This window comes from Cherax quadricarinatus, chromosome 89 (assembly GCF_038502225.1).
Source record: "Cherax quadricarinatus isolate ZL_2023a chromosome 89, ASM3850222v1, whole genome shotgun sequence".
Classification (NCBI taxonomy): Eukaryota; Metazoa; Arthropoda; class Malacostraca; order Decapoda; family Parastacidae; genus Cherax; species Cherax quadricarinatus.
In genome coordinates, this window is record NC_091380.1 from 10,286,532 (window position 1) to 10,303,384 (window position 16,853).

Sequence of the window (16,853 nt, forward strand, 5' to 3'; positions counted from 1 at the left end):
CTAGTGCTGTGTGGCCCCATATGGGTTTCCCATTTTTAATAATAATAATACAGCATCAGAGATCATGTTACTGAAAGAAATGTCCTCATTGGGGTCAATGTGCTCAGTCAAGCTTATTCAAACCCCTGCATAGCCCTCCAAACATTCCTCAGCACTGGTGAACACTCCTCCAGATGGATCACAAAAACTGAAACTGACCTCCTGTCACCTCCGCATAAACCAGATACACGATTTATGTCAAGTAAGGCATTTCCCGCTCCATGGGATATTACACCATTCCAAACCTTCTCTCCCTTTCCCCACAACTACAGCTTCGCCTTGAAGCCAAGCAGGATGCCTTAAGCTGTACTGACGACTTAGTCATATAGTATACACTTTCACAAATTATTTATGTTGATTATTCTGTTCACTAATCCACTGGTGAGGCTAGAAACTCTGCTGTTGTCATACAGAGTGATGGCTCTCATAAAGGAATTGGAGTACACATCAATAACTGGGCCTCTACCCTTCAGACAGAACTGTTTGCCATATTCCTTGCACTCAAATACACCCATGTATCTAAAGTTGACATTTTAATTGTAACTGATTCATCATCCATAAATGCTCTCAACTCTTTAAGTGTCAATTGTGGCATGCTTGTGTCAGAAGCCAGACACAGGTATGGTAAGATTGTGGACAGTGGAGTCAGAGTGCACATGCTGTGGATTCCATCTCACATTGGTCTTCAGATGCATGATAAAACTGAGAGGAAGTTCATTACAATCTTGGGTTGTCAGTTAGCAGTTTGAGAACAATACATAATATGAAAAGAACTTCAACTGAACTTATTGACTTAAGACTGAGGGAGACTGACACCAATCAGTCCATCTATCATTATTCTATCATGTAGGAGCAGCCACATGTCTATCATGTAGGAGGAGCCACATGTCTATCAAGTAGGAGGAGCCACATGTCTATCAAGTAGGAGGAGCCACATGTCTATCATGTAGGAGGAGCCACATGTCTATCATGTAGGAGGAGCCACATGTCTATCAAGTAGGAGGAGCCACATGTCTATCAAGTAGGAGGAGCCACATGTCTATCAAGTAGGAGGAGCCACATGTCTATCATGTAGGAGCAGCCACATGTCTATCATGTAGGAGGAGCCACATGTCTATCAAGTAGGAGGAGCCACATGTCTATCAAGTAGGAGGAGCCACATGTCTATCAAGTAGGAGGAGCCACATGTCTATCATGTAGGAGCAGCCACATGTCTATCATGTAGGAGCAGCCACATGTCTATCATGTAGGAGGAGCCACATGTCTATCAAGTAGGAGGAGCCACATGTCTATCAAGTAGGAGGAGCCACATGTCTATCATGTAGGAGCAGCCACATGTCTATCATGTAGGAGCAGCCACATGTCTATCATGTAGGAGGAGCCACATGTCTATCAAGTAGGAGGAGCCACATGTCTATCAAGTAGGAGGAGCCACATGTCTATCAAGTAGGAGGAGCCACATGTCTAGTGTATCCAACAAAATAAGCAGACTCGGACATCACTACTGCTCAGCTCCGGTTGGGTTAAAAGTATCTTTGGGAGATTAAATCACTACCACCAGCTGCAGACCAAACGAAATGTAAACCGTGCCTGATGAACAACTGTCACACCCTGCATCATTATACACTGGAATCTGATAAAATTAATGAATTCAGAGACAACTCACTTTGAAATGTTCAAGAAATGTATTTTATCCACAGTGGTATATTACAAACCATTCTGGAAAAATACCCTAACTTTGCTCACCGTAAATACAGAATTGCCACTTTTATTTGTGTATGTATGCGTGTGTGTGATCCTTTGACTACCACCCACAGGAAGGGTATGGGGTGCATAATAGAGTTGTTAAAGCAGCTTCCAATACCATCAAATTTAGCTACTACCCACTAGTACCAATACTCTCCACTGATATTCAATTTCAGGCTGATACCAATAAAATTATCCACTACCCACAGTATCTGATGCTTTGACCCCCCCCCACCCTCAATGACCATCCAGCGTGACCACTTTTTTCTTTGCCCTGGTTATTGTTCAGTGATTGTTATGCCACACTTGTATGTATAGCTTGCTTTCAAGATTCTTGGGTGGCCTGGACACGTGTGCAGCATTTGGATACCTATCAATGGAGATGTTCTGCCAGCCAGTTTCTTTATGTGTCCAACAGAAAGAATAACACTGCAGATAGTGGGAAAACAAACAGTACTGCTCCCTGGAGATGGAAGTACAGTGTCTACACTCTGAAGGAGGGGTGTTAATGTTGCAGTTTTATAACTGTAGTGTAAAGCACACCTCTGGCAAGACAGTGATGGAGTGAATGATGAAAGTTTCTTTTTCGAGCCACCCTGCCTTGGTGGACATTGGCCGACGTGTTAATAAATAAAATAAAATAAAATAGTGCTCCCTCAACCTCTTTATTCTCTCTGTTTAATTAATAAAGAAACTGGTTGGCAAAACATCTCTAGAGTAAAGATATCACCTGAATCTTACTCATCAATCTGTTGGTTTTGTAACTCATTAATTTATGTATATTACAAGTGTATTTTTTTCCAGTGCATAACCTCAATGAAACTGCATCATACTAATGCACTCTGCTGGGTTATCCTGGGTTAACAGTGGTGTGCAGAGGGAGGGGCCAAAGGGGCAGTGGCCCCGGGCATCCAAATCAGGGGAGATCCAATTTGAGGGGAAAATCAGATAGTGATTTGGGGCATACAATCAAGGAGTCTTTGGGGAATACAATCAAGGAGTCTTTGGGGCATACAATCAAGGAGTCTTTGGGGCATACAATCAAGGAGTCTTTGGGGCATACAATCAAGGACTCTTTGGCACATACAATCAAGGAGTCTTTGGGGCATACAATCAAGGACTCTTTGGGGCATACAATCAAGGACTCTTTGGCACATACAATCAAGGAGTTGGCCCCGGGCATCACCAGACCTCTACACACCACTGTGGGTTAAATCTACATAACTCATCACCACTGAACATTCATCAGATGGTCTTAATTAAATATAATTATTTTTTATATTTTTTATTATCACACTGGCCGATTCCCACCAAGGCAGGGTGGCCCGAAAAAGAAAAACTTTCACCATCATTCACTCCATCACTGTCTTGCCAGAAGGGTGCTTTACACTACAGTTTTTAAACTGCAACATTAACACCCCTCCTTCAGAGTGCAGGCACTGTACTTCCCATCTCCAGGACTCAAGTCCGGCCTGCCGGTTTCCCTGAACCCCTTCATAAATGTTACTTTGCTCACACTCCAACAGCACGTCAAGTATTAAAAACCATTTGTCTCCATTCACTCCTATCAAACACGCTCATGCATACCTGCTGGAAGTCCAAGCCCCTCGCACACAAAACCTCCTTTACCCCCTCTCTCCAACCTTTCCTAGGCCGACCCCTACCCCGCCTTCCTTCCACTACAGATTGATACACTCTTGAAGTCATTCTGTTTCGCTCCATTCTCTCTACATGTCCGAACCACCTCAACAACCCTTCCTCAGCCCTCTGGACAACAGTTTTGGTAATCCCACACCTCCTCCTAACTTCCAAACTACGAATTCTCTGCATTATATTCACGCCACACATTGCCCTCAGACATGACATCTCCACTGCCTCCAGCCTTCTCCTCGCTGCAACATTCATCACCCATGCTTCACACCCATATAAAAGCATTGGTAAAACTATACTCTCATACATTCCCCTCTTTGCCTCCAAGGACAAAGTTCTTTGTCTCCACAGACTCCTAAGTGCACCACTCACTCTTTTTCCCTCATCAATTCTATGATTCACCTCATCTTTCATAGACCCATCCGCTGACACGTCCACTCCCAAATATCTGAATACATTCACCTCCTCCATACTCTCTCCCTCCAATCTGATATTCAATCTTTCATCACCTAATCTTTTTGTTATCCTCATAACCTTACTCTTTCCAGTATTCACCTTTAATTTTCTTCTTTTGCACACCCTACCAAATTCAACCACCAATCTCTGCAACTTCTCTTCAGAATCTCCCAAGAGCACCGTGTCATCAGCAAAGAGCAACTGTGACAACTCCCACTTTGTGTGTGATTCTTTATCTTTTAACTCCACGCCTCTTGTCAAGACCCTCGCATTTACTTCTCTTACAACCCCATCTATAAATATATTAAACAACCACTGTGACATCACACATCCTTGTCTAAGGCCTACTTTTACTGGGAAATAATTTCCCTCTTTCCTACATACTCTAACTTGAGCCTCACTATCCTCGTAAAAACTCTTCACTGCTTTCAGTAACCTACCTCCTACACCATACACCTGCAACATCTGCCACATTGCCCCCCTATCCACCCTGTCATAAGCCTTTTCCAAATCCATAAATGCCACACAGACCTCTTTAGCCTTATCTAAATACTGTTCACTTATATGTTTCACTGTAAACACCTGGTCCACACACCCCCTACCTTTCCTAAAGCCTCCTTGTTCATCTGCTATCCTATTCTCCGTCTTACTCTTAATTATTATTGCTGATAAATGGTTCAAAAAACCGACAAATGAATGAGACACTTGTATAACATTTACAACTCTTCATTGAGGAAATATTTTGCCAGCCAATGGCTTCGTCAGTCCAATACAGAGAAGAATGGTGGAGGATCAGAAGGCGTATGAGGTAATCAGCCCCTCCGCCTGGAGTTGATGCGATCAGTCCATCAGTCTTGATAAAAATACAATATATGCAATGAGAAGGGTGAGGTGAAGCCATCATAGGCAGCTTCACCAGTGAAAAAATCCACAGCTGGAAGTAGGTCATGCTTGTATGTTATGCAACCATATTATTATTATTATCATTATTATTATTATTATTATCATGGGGAGAGCTAAACCCACAGGATTATCCAGCGCCTGTTGGGGGAGGGGGGGATGGAAGGTATTCATGTTTAATTCAGGGAACTGGAGTACAGATCCAACTTCCTAGATCAAGAGCCCCTCACCAGCATCAAGGAACCTCCCTTGAGGGGCCAGCAATCAATGGTTCAGAAAACTGACAAACTGATGAATGAGACACAAGTACAAGTACACGTAAGTACAAACACATGCAAGAACACGTAAGTACAAACACACGTAGGTACACGTAAGCACAAACACACGCAAGTACACGCAAGTACAAACACACGCAAGTACACGTAAGTACAAACACACACAAGAACACGTAAGTACAAACACACACAAGAACACGTAAGTACAAACACACGTAGGTACACGTAAGCACAAACACACGCAAGTACACGTAAGTACAAACACATGCAAGAACACGTAAGTACAAACACACGCAAGTACACGTAAGTACAAACACACGCAAGTACACGTAAGTACAAACACACACAAGAACACGTAAGTACAAACACATGCAAGTACATGTAAGTACAAACACACGCAAGTACATGTAAGTACAAACACACACAAGAACACGTAAGTACAAACACATGCAAGTACATGTAAGTACAAACACACACAAGAACACGTAAGTACAAACACACACAAGTACACGTAAGTACAAACACACACAAGAACATGTAAGTACAAACACACGCAAGTACACGTAAGTACAAACACAAGTACACGTAAGTACAAACACAAGTACACGTAGGTACAAACACACGCACAAACACGTAAGTACAAACACAAGAACACGTAAGTACAAACACATGCAAGTACACGTAAGTACAAACACACACAAGTACACGTAAGTACAAACACACGCAAGTACACGTAAGTACAAACACACGCACAAACACGTAAGTACAAACACACACAAGTACACGTAAGTACAAACACACACAAGTACACGTAAGTACAAACACACACAAGTACACGTAAGTACAAACACACACAAGTACACGTAAGTACAAACACACACAAGTACACGTAAGTACAAACACACACAAGTACACGTAAGTACAAACACACACAAGAACATGTAAGTACAAACACACGCAAGTACACGTAAGCACAAACAAGTACACGTAAGTACAAACACACGCACGAACACGTAAGTACAAACACACGCAAGAACTTAACCAATACATTAATTAATTAAAAAAAACAATAAACAAAAACATTCAAATATTCAAAATAAATACAATAATCTATTATTGAACATTAAATATTATTGTACAAGAATATAACATGAACAATGTTAAACATTAACTTAATATTTAACAAATTAACAATATACAAAAAAATATTCTTGAATTTACGGTGAATAAAGAAAATTAGTATAATCATGGGGGAGCGCTAAACCCGTAGGATTATACACGTGTGGGGAGGGGGGAGAGATGGAAGGTATTCAGACTCAATTCGGGGAACGGCAGCACAGCTCCAATACCCTGGATCAAAAGCCCCCACCAGCCTGGAGGAACCTACCTGGAGGAGGAATAAAGAAACATGAAGAACGTAACATAAAACACAACATCTGAGACACTTACTCTCCACCACCACCACCACAAAGTGTCTCCAACACTGCTACACACACTTACCACTTATTACAAGTCATTAAACCTCCAACAAAGTGCCTAAGAGCTCAACAAGAGTCAAATATAAGAGTGAGGGCGGTGAAAGCCTCCACCTCGCCACCTCTTGTTTACATTACCAACTGATCGCTTATTATACTACAACAACACTACAATATGTTAATACATTACAAACAATAATACAACAACACTACACCATGTTAATACATTACAAACAATAATACAACAACACTACACCATGTTAATACATTACAAACAATAATACAACAACACTACACCATGTTAATACATTACAAACAATAATACAACAACACTACACCATGTTAATACATTACAAACAATAATACAACAACACTACATCATGTTAATACATTACAAACAATAATACAACAACACTACACCATGTTAATACATTACAAACAATAATACAACAACACTACACCATGTTAATACATTACAAACAATAATACAACAACACTACACCATGTTAATACATTACAAACAATAATACAACAACACTACACCATGTTAATACATTACAAACAATAATACAACAACACTACACCATGTTAATACATTACAAACAATAATACAACAACACTACACCATGTTAATACATTACAAACAATAATACAACAACACTACACCATGTTAATACATTACAAACAATAATACAACAACACTACACCATGTTAATACATTACAAACAATAATACAACAACACTACACCATGTTAATACATTACAAACAATAATACAACAACACTACAACATATTAATACATTACAAACAATAATACAATCAACACTACACCATGTTAATACATTACAAACAATAATACAATCAACACTACACCATGTTAATACATTACAAACAATAATACAACAACACTACACCAAGTTAATACATTACAAACAATAATACAACAACACTACACCATGTTAATACATTACAAACAATAATACAACAACACTACACCATGTTAATACATTACAAACAATAATACAACAACACTACACCATGTTAATACATTACAAACAATAATACAACAACACTACATCATGTTAATACATTACAAACAATAATACAACAACACTACACCATGTTAATACATTACAAACAATAATACAACAACACTACACCATGTTAATACATTACAAACAATAATACAACAACACTACATCATGTTAATACATTACAAACAATAATACAACAACACTACACCATGTTAATACATTACAAACAATAATACAACAACACTACACCATGTTAATACATTACAAACAATAATACAACAACACTACACCATGTTAATACATTACAAACAATAATACAACACTACAACATGTTAATACATTACAAACAATAATACAACAACACTACACCATGTTAATACATTACAAACAATAATACAACAACACTACACCATGTTAATACATTACAAACAATAATACAACAACACTACAACATATTAATACATTACAAACAATAATACAATCAACACTACAACATATTAATACATTACAAACAATAATACAACAACACTACAATGTATTAATACATTACAAACAATAATACAACAACACTACACCATATTAATACATTACAAACAATAATACAACAACACTACAATGTATTAATACATCACAAACAATAATACAACAACACTACAATGTATTAATACATTACAAACAATAATACAACAATACTACACCATGTTAATACATTACAAACAATAATACAACAACACTACACCATGTTAATACTTTACAAACAATAATACAACAACACTACAACATATTAATACATTACAAACAATAATACAACAACACTACACCATGTTAATACATTACAAACAATAATACAATCAACACTACAACATATTAATACATTACAAACAATAATACAACAACACTACAACATATTAATACATTACAAACAATAATACAATCAACACTACAACATATTAATACATTACAAACAATAATACAATATAGTAATACATTACAAACAATAATACAACAACACTACAACATATTAATACATTACAAACAATAATACAACAACACTACAACATATTAATACATTACAAACAATAATACAATCAACACTACACCATGTTAATACATTACAAACAATACTACAACAACACTACACCATGTTAATACATTACAAACAATAATACAATCAACACTACAGCATGTTAATACATTACAAACAATAATACAACAACACTACACCATGTTAATACATTACAAACAATAATACAATCAACACTACACCATGTTAATACATTACAAACAATAATACAATCAACACTACAACATATTAATACATTACAAACAATAATACAACAACACTACACCATGTTAATACATTACAAACAATAATACAATCAACACTACAACATATTAATACATTACAAACAATAATACAACAACACTACACCATGTTAATACATTACAAACAATAATACAACACTACATGTTAATACATTACAAACAATAATACAACAACACTACACCATGTTAATACATTACAAACAATAATACAATCAACACTACACCATGTTAATACATTACAAACAATAATACAATCATACTACAACATATTAATACATTACAAACAATAATACAATCACACTACAACATATTAATACATTACAAACAATAATACAACAACACTACACCATATTAATACATTACAAACAATAATACAACAACACTACATCATATTAATACATTACAAACAATAATACAACAGCACTACAACATATTAATACATTACAAACAATAATACAACAACACTACAACATATTAATACATTACAAACAATAATACAATCAACACTACAACATATTAATACATTACAAACAATAATACAACAACACTACACCAAGCTAATACATTACAAACAATAATACAACAACACTACACCAAGCTAATACATTACGAACAATAATACAACAACACTACACCAAGCTAATACATTACAAACAATAATACAACAACACTACAACATATTAATACATTACAAACAATAATACAATCAACACTACACCATGTTAATACATTACAAACAATAATACAACAACACTACACCATGTTAATACATTACAAACAATAATACAATCAACACTACACCATGTTAATACATTACAAACAATAATACAACAACACTACACCATGTTAATACATTACAAACAATAATACAACAACACTACACCATGTTAATACATTACAAACAATAATACAACAACACTACAACATGTTAATACATTACAAACAATAATACAACAACACTACACCATGTTAATACATTACAAACAATAATACAACAACACTACACCATGTTAATACATTACAAACAATAATACAACAACACTACAACATATTAATACATTACAAACAATAATACAACAACACTACACCATGTTAATACATTACAAACAATAATACAACAACACTACACCAAGCTAATACATTACAAACAATAATACAACAACACTACTACATATTAATACATTACAAACAATAATACAACAACACTACAACATGTTAATACATTACAAACAATAATACAACAACACTACACCATGTTAATACATTACAAACAATAATACAACAACACTACACCATGTTAATACATTACAAACAATAATACAACAACACTACAACATATTAATACATTACAAACAATAATACAACAACACTACAACATATTAATATATTACAAACAATAATACAACAACACTACACCATGTTAATACATTACAAACAATAATACAACAACACTACAACGTATTAATATATTACAAACAATAATACAATCAACACTACAACATGTTAATACATTACAAACAATAATACATCAACACTACAACGTATTAATACATTACAAACAATAATACAATAAACACTACAACATATTAATACATTACAAACAATAATACAATCAAATTTTATTTCTTGTTGTAATATACAAAAATAGTTTATGTATAATAAAATATTATTAAGCACAAAGAAAGCCACTAACATGACTGTGTTTATTAGGCAAACTAATAATAATGATGATTACACGTACTTGAAAAAATAAATATTATTATTATTATTATTATTATTATTATTATTATTATTATTATTATTATTATTATTATTATTATTAAGAGCAGCAATCCCACATGGGCCCACACTGCATTAGGATTTTCATAGCACAAGACCATATAGATACACAATAGGCCTAGGAACTAGGCCTCAAAAGGGTTAACAGGTGTACATTTGGGTTTGTATCTACATATGTACAGTTCACTCATCTGTTACAAGCAAATTTAGGGAATTTGCTTAGTATATCTGGTATCTTATTTTCATTAATAAGATATCTTGACATGTTTCATAGACCAGAACGAGTCCCTTGTTTACCAGACGGTGTAAGGAGGAAAAAACTAAGTGCACTAGAGAATGGAAAAAGTACAGAAGGCAAAGGACACAGGAAAATAAAGAGATTAATTGAAGTGCCAGAAACGAGTATGCACAGGTAAGGAGGGAGGCCCAACGACAGTATGAAAATAACGCAGCATCAAAAGTCAAATCTGACCCGAAACTGCTGTATAGCCACATTAGGAGGAAGACAGTCAAAGACCAGGTAATCAGGCTGAGGAAAGAAGGTGGGGAACTCACAAGAAACGACCACGAGGTATGTCAGGAGCTCAACATGAGATTTAAGGAAGTATTTGCAATGCAGAGAGGAAGGACTCTGGGAAGACAGCATAGAGGGGAACACCAACAAGGAATATACCAACAAGTGTTGGATGACATACACACAACTGAGGAGGAGGTGAAGAAGCTGCTAAGTGACCTTGATACCTAAAAGCTGGTGGGACCGGACATCATCTCCCTGTGGGTCCTTAAAGAGGGAGCAGAGATGCTGTGTGTGCCACTGACCACATTCTTTAATACATCCCTTGAAACTGGGCAGCTACCTGAGATATGGAAGACGGCAAATATAGTCCCCATTTTTAAGAAAGGAGACAGAAACGAGGCATTAAACTACAGACCAGTGTCTCTGACGTGTATAGTTTGCAAAGTCATAGAGAAGATTATCAGGAGGAGAGTGGTGGAGCACCTGGAACGGAACAAGATTATAAATGACAACCAGCACAGATTCATGGAAGGCAAATCCTGTGTCACAAACCTTCTGGAGTTTTACGACAAAGTTACAGAAGTAAGACACGAGAGAGAGGGATGGGTTGATTGCATTTTCCTGGACTGCAGGAAGGCCTTCAACACAGTTCCTCACAAGAGATTAGTGCAGAAGCTGGAGGATCAGGCACGTATAACAGGAAGGACACTGCAATGGATCAGAGAATACCTGACAGGGAGGCAACAACGAGTCATGGTACGTGATGAGGTATCACAGTGGATGCCTGTGACGAGCGGGATCCCACAGGGGTCAGTCCTAGGACCAGTGCTATTTTTGGTATACGTGAATAACATGATGGACGGGATAGACTCAAAAGTATTCCTTTTCGCAGATGATGTGAAGTTAATGAGAAGAATTAAATCAGATGAGGATCAGGCAGGACTACAAAGAGACCTGGACAGGCTGGACACCTGGTCCAGCAACTGGCTTCTCGAATTTAACCCCACCAAATGCCAAGTCATGAAGATCGGGGAAGGGCAAAGAAGACCGTAGACAGAGTATAGGCTCGGTGGCCAAAGACTGCAAACTTCACTCAAGGAGGAAGATCTTGGGGTGACCATAAAACCGAACACGTCTCCAGAAGCACACATTAACCAGATAACTGCTGCAGCATATGGGCGCCTGGCAAACCTGAGAATAGCGTTCCAATATCTCAGTAAGGAATCGTTCAAGATTCTGTACACCGTGTACGTCAGCCCATACTGGAGTAAGCAGCACCAGTTTGGAACCCACACCTGGTCAAGCACGTCAAGAAATTAGAGAAAGTGCAAAGGTTTGCAACAAGACTAGTTCCGGAACTCAGGGAAATGTCCTGCGATGAAAGGTTGAGGGAAATCGGCCTGACGACACTAGAGGACAGGAGGGTTAGGAGAGACATGATAATGACATATAAAATACTGCGTGGAATAGATAAGGAGGACAGAGATAGGATGTTCCAGAGATGGGACACAGAAACAAGGGGTCACAATTGGAAGTTGAAGACCCAGATGAGTCAAAAGGATGTTAGGAAGTATTTCTTCAGTCATAGAGTTGTCAGGAAGTGAAATGGTCTAGCAAGTGATGTAGTGAAGGCAGGAACGATACATAGCTTTAAGACGAGGTATGATAAAGCTCATGGAGCAGTGAGAGAGAGGACCTACTAGCGATCAGTGAAGAGGTGGGGACAGGAGCTGAGTCTCGACCCCTGCAATCACAAATAGGTGAGTACAGTGACCATATGCCTGATCACATAATTTGCATTTAGTTTGATCATCATCTGTGTGTCTCCCAAACTGCCAGAAGTACTTGTAACCAAGCCTAAGTCTGACCACTACAACATCAGTCAGTAGTTGTAACCAAGCCTAAGTTTGGCCACTACATCAGTCAGTAGTTGTAACCAAGCCTAAGTCTGGCCACTACAACATCAGTCAGTACTTGTAACCAAGCCTAAGCCTGGCCACTACAACATCAGTCAGTACTTGTAACCAAGCCTAAGCCTGGCCACTACAACATCAGTCAGTACTTGTAACCAAGCCTAAACCTGGCCAATACAACATCAGTCAGTACTTGTAACCAAGCCTAAGCCTGGCCACTACAACATCAGTCAGTACTTGTAACCAAGCCTAAGCCTGGCCGCCACTACAACATCAGTCAGTACTTGTAACTAAGCCTAAGCCTGGCCACTACAACATCAGTCAGTACTTGTAACCAAGCCTAAGCCTGGCCACTACATCATCAGTCAGTACTTGTAACCAAGTCTAAGCCTGGCCACTACATCATCAGTCAGTACTTGTAACCAAGCCTAAGCCTGGCCACTACAACATCAGTCAGCACTTGTAACCAAGCCTAAGCCTGGCCACTACATCATCAGTCAGTACTTGTAACCAAGCCTAAGCCTGGCCACTACATCATCAGTCAGTACTTGTAACCAAGCCTAAGCCTGGCCACTACAACATCAGTCAGTACTTGTAACCTAGCCTAAGTCTGGCCACTACAACATCAGTCAGTACTTGTAACCAAGCCTAAGCCTGGCCACTACAATATCAGTCAGCACTTGTAACCAAGCCTAAGCCTGGCCACTACAACATCAGTCAGTACTTGTAACCAAGCCTAAGCCTGGCCACTACAACATCAGTCAGTACTTGTAACCAAGCCTAAGTCTGGCCACCACAACATCAGTCAGTACTTGTAACCAAGCCTAAGTCTGGCCACTACAACATCAGTCAGTACTTGTAACCAAGCCTAAGCCTGGCCACTACATCATCAGTCAGCACTTGTAACCAAGCCTAAGCCTGGCCACTACATCATCAGTCAGTACTTGTAACCAAGCCTAAGCCTGGCCACTACAACATCAGTCAGTACTTGTAACCAATCCTAAGTCTGGCCACTACAACATCAGTCAGTACTTGTAACCAAGCTTAAGTCTGGCCACTACAACATCAGTCAGCACTTGTAACCAAGCCTAAGCCTGGCCACTACATCATCAGTCAGTACTTGTAACCAAGCCTAAGCCTGGCCACTACATCATCAGTCAGTACTTGTAACCAAGCCTAAGCCTGGCCACTACAACATCAGTCAGTACTTGTAACCTAGCCTAAGTCTGGCCACTACAACATCAGTCAGTACTTGTAACCAAGCCTAAGCCTGGCCACTACAATATCAGTCAGCACTTGTAACCAAGCCTAAGCCTGGCCACTACAACATCAGTCAGTACTTGTAACCAAGCCTAAGCCTGGCCACTACAACATCAGTCAGTACTTGTAACCAAGCCTAAGTCTGGCCACCACAACATCAGTCAGTACTTGTAACCAAGCCTAAGTCTGGCCACTACAACATCAGTCAGTACTTGTAACCAAGCCTAAGCCTGGCCACTACATCATCAGTCAGCACTTGTAACCAAGCCTAAGCCTGGCCACTACATCATCAGTCAGTACTTGTAACCAAGCCTAAGCCTGGCCACTACAACATCAGTCAGTACTTGTAACCAATCCTAAGTCTGGCCACTACAACATCAGTCAGTACTTGTAACCAAGCTTAAGTCTGGCCACTACAACATCAGCCAGTACTTGTAACCAAGCCTGGTTTAGAAAACCTACAAGTTGATGAATGAGACTTGTGCAACATAACGATTCCCATATATTGCATAAATATGTCAGTCTACCCTCCACTATGGTCGAGGTTTCTTCCCCAGACACTGGACGGCTCGATATTACTGAAGCCGTCAATGGCCCTTATAAACAGCAACAACTATGACTAAGTTACTATAGAATTACGCATTTTCTGCAAAAATAAAAATTTTATATCAAATAATGAAGAACTACATATTGTGTGATCCATAATAAAATCTGAGGAACAGTTAGGTGCTAATTATAACCATATTATGGCATAACAGTGATGAAAAAAACATTCTGGTAATGAAGGAATATACGACATAGACTGTCAGTGGCCCTATAAACTATCAACAACAACAAGTACAATACCTGTCCGTATAGTGAGGTAACTTTATGTAGTTTGAGTCAGTGTTGGTTGATGATGATGATGTTAGTGGTGACCTTGATGACCTTGATGAGTGTAGTGTGTGGTCAAGGTTACTTTGATGCTCTGTATAACAACATGATGGAGGCCCAGGAGACCCTGAGGGAGGTCGCCATCGCTGTCAACAAGGGTCTCAACACCATCACAAAAACAGTCAAATATGTGGAGAACATCATCGATGCGACGGTGGAGGAAGAATGTATTTATAAGTGCAAGAACAATAAGATCCCCGTCCATGATAACACTCACAAACCCCAGGTACAGCACTCTAGTGGAGTATTATCAAGGGGAAGCGCTAAACCCGTTGGATTATACAGCTCCTGTGGGGGGGATGTGGAAGGTATTCAGGCTTAATTCGGGGAACTGGAGCACAGATCCACTTTCCTAGATCAAGAGCCCCTCACCAGCATCAAGGAAGCTACCTTGAGGGGGGCACCCCAGTGGAAATAAATCCCCTCAGGGGGGCTCTTGATCTAGGGAATTAGACCTGTGCTCCAGTTCCCTGAATTAAGCCTGAATACCTTCCATCCCCCCCCACATGCACTGTATAATCCTACAGGTTTAGCACTGTATAACCCTTGTGGTTTAGCGCTTCTTTTTTATTATAATAATATGGGTTTAGCGCTCTCCATGATTATAATAACAATAATGCAAATAAGTCACTTGTTTAGGTTATCCCAGGTTGTCTACACATATGCTGCTATTTATGATAATCAATGTAACTGTGTTTATGTATACCTGAATAAACTTATTTACTTACCAGGCTAATGGTTGTGGCTCCTTCGGTGTGTTTTTCGAGAAGGAAGACCTGTCGAGGCCAGAAATGGTCGACTGCTGCAACGACCACGACATCTGTTATGACACTTGTGGCAGCAATAAAGAAGAATGTGATCTGAGGTTCAGAAGATGTCTGTACAGCACATGTGAAGTCAACCAGCACCAGATGGACACTTTGACGTATACGAAGTGCAAGGGCGGTGCCAAGTTACTCTACACAGCCACGATGGCACTTGGGTGCACCTCATACAAGGAGGCTCAACATGGTGCCTGCCGCTGTGTCAGTCCTCAGGATTTACCCCAAGACAGAAGTGAACTATAACCATCAGAAGAGTATAATTTACTTTACTCTTCAATGTGAAAATTATTACAATGAAAACTAAGTGCTAAACCCACAAGGAAAGCACTCGAGGGCCTAGGGAAAGTACTCGATGGCATAGGGAGAGTACTCGAGGGCCAAGGGAAAGTACTTGAGGGGTTAGGGAAAATACTCAAGGGCCTAGGGAAAGTATTTGAGGGCTTAGGGAAAATACTCAAGGGTATAGGGAAAGTATTCAAGGGCCTAGGGAAAATAATCAAGGGCCTGGTCCCAAATCAACACACTGCCATAACAGCATACTGGAGTGAGAGATATGGGAGCAAGTGCAAAATCAACCCAGTGAGGAGCAGGGGTGCGGTGGGGACAATAAGGGAACACTGTATCAACATTCGTGGCCCCAGATTATTCAGCATCTTATCAGAAGATATAAAGAAACATGGTTGGGACAAGTATAGAAGTCTTTAAGAGAAAACTGGACAAGTATTT

General features: G+C 38.9%; 2 protein-coding genes across 4 annotated transcripts in view; one reads left to right on the forward strand and one right to left on the reverse strand.

Annotated features, from left to right (window-relative positions):
• Window positions 1–6,699, reverse strand: part of Atg13 (Autophagy-related 13) — a 76,468-nt gene extending 69,769 nt beyond the window's left edge. For all 3 annotated transcript variants that reach the window (XM_053788843.2, XM_053788842.2, XM_053788841.2), the window contains exon 1: window positions 6,567–6,699. The gene's annotated coding sequence lies outside the window, so the exon portion shown is untranslated. The remainder of the gene's footprint in view (window positions 1–6,566) is intronic.
• An 8,463-nt stretch (window positions 6,700–15,162) lies between these two features.
• LOC128697244 (group XIIA secretory phospholipase A2) lies at window positions 15,163–16,524 on the forward strand. The gene is made up of 2 exons (XM_053788845.2): window positions 15,163–15,529; window positions 16,035–16,524. Exons 1-2 carry the CDS (start codon window positions 15,266–15,268, stop codon window positions 16,368–16,370), a joined length of 600 nt encoding a protein of 199 aa, XP_053644820.1. The 5' UTR covers window positions 15,163–15,265; the 3' UTR covers window positions 16,371–16,524.
• The last annotated feature ends 329 nt before the right edge of the window (window positions 16,525–16,853 follow it).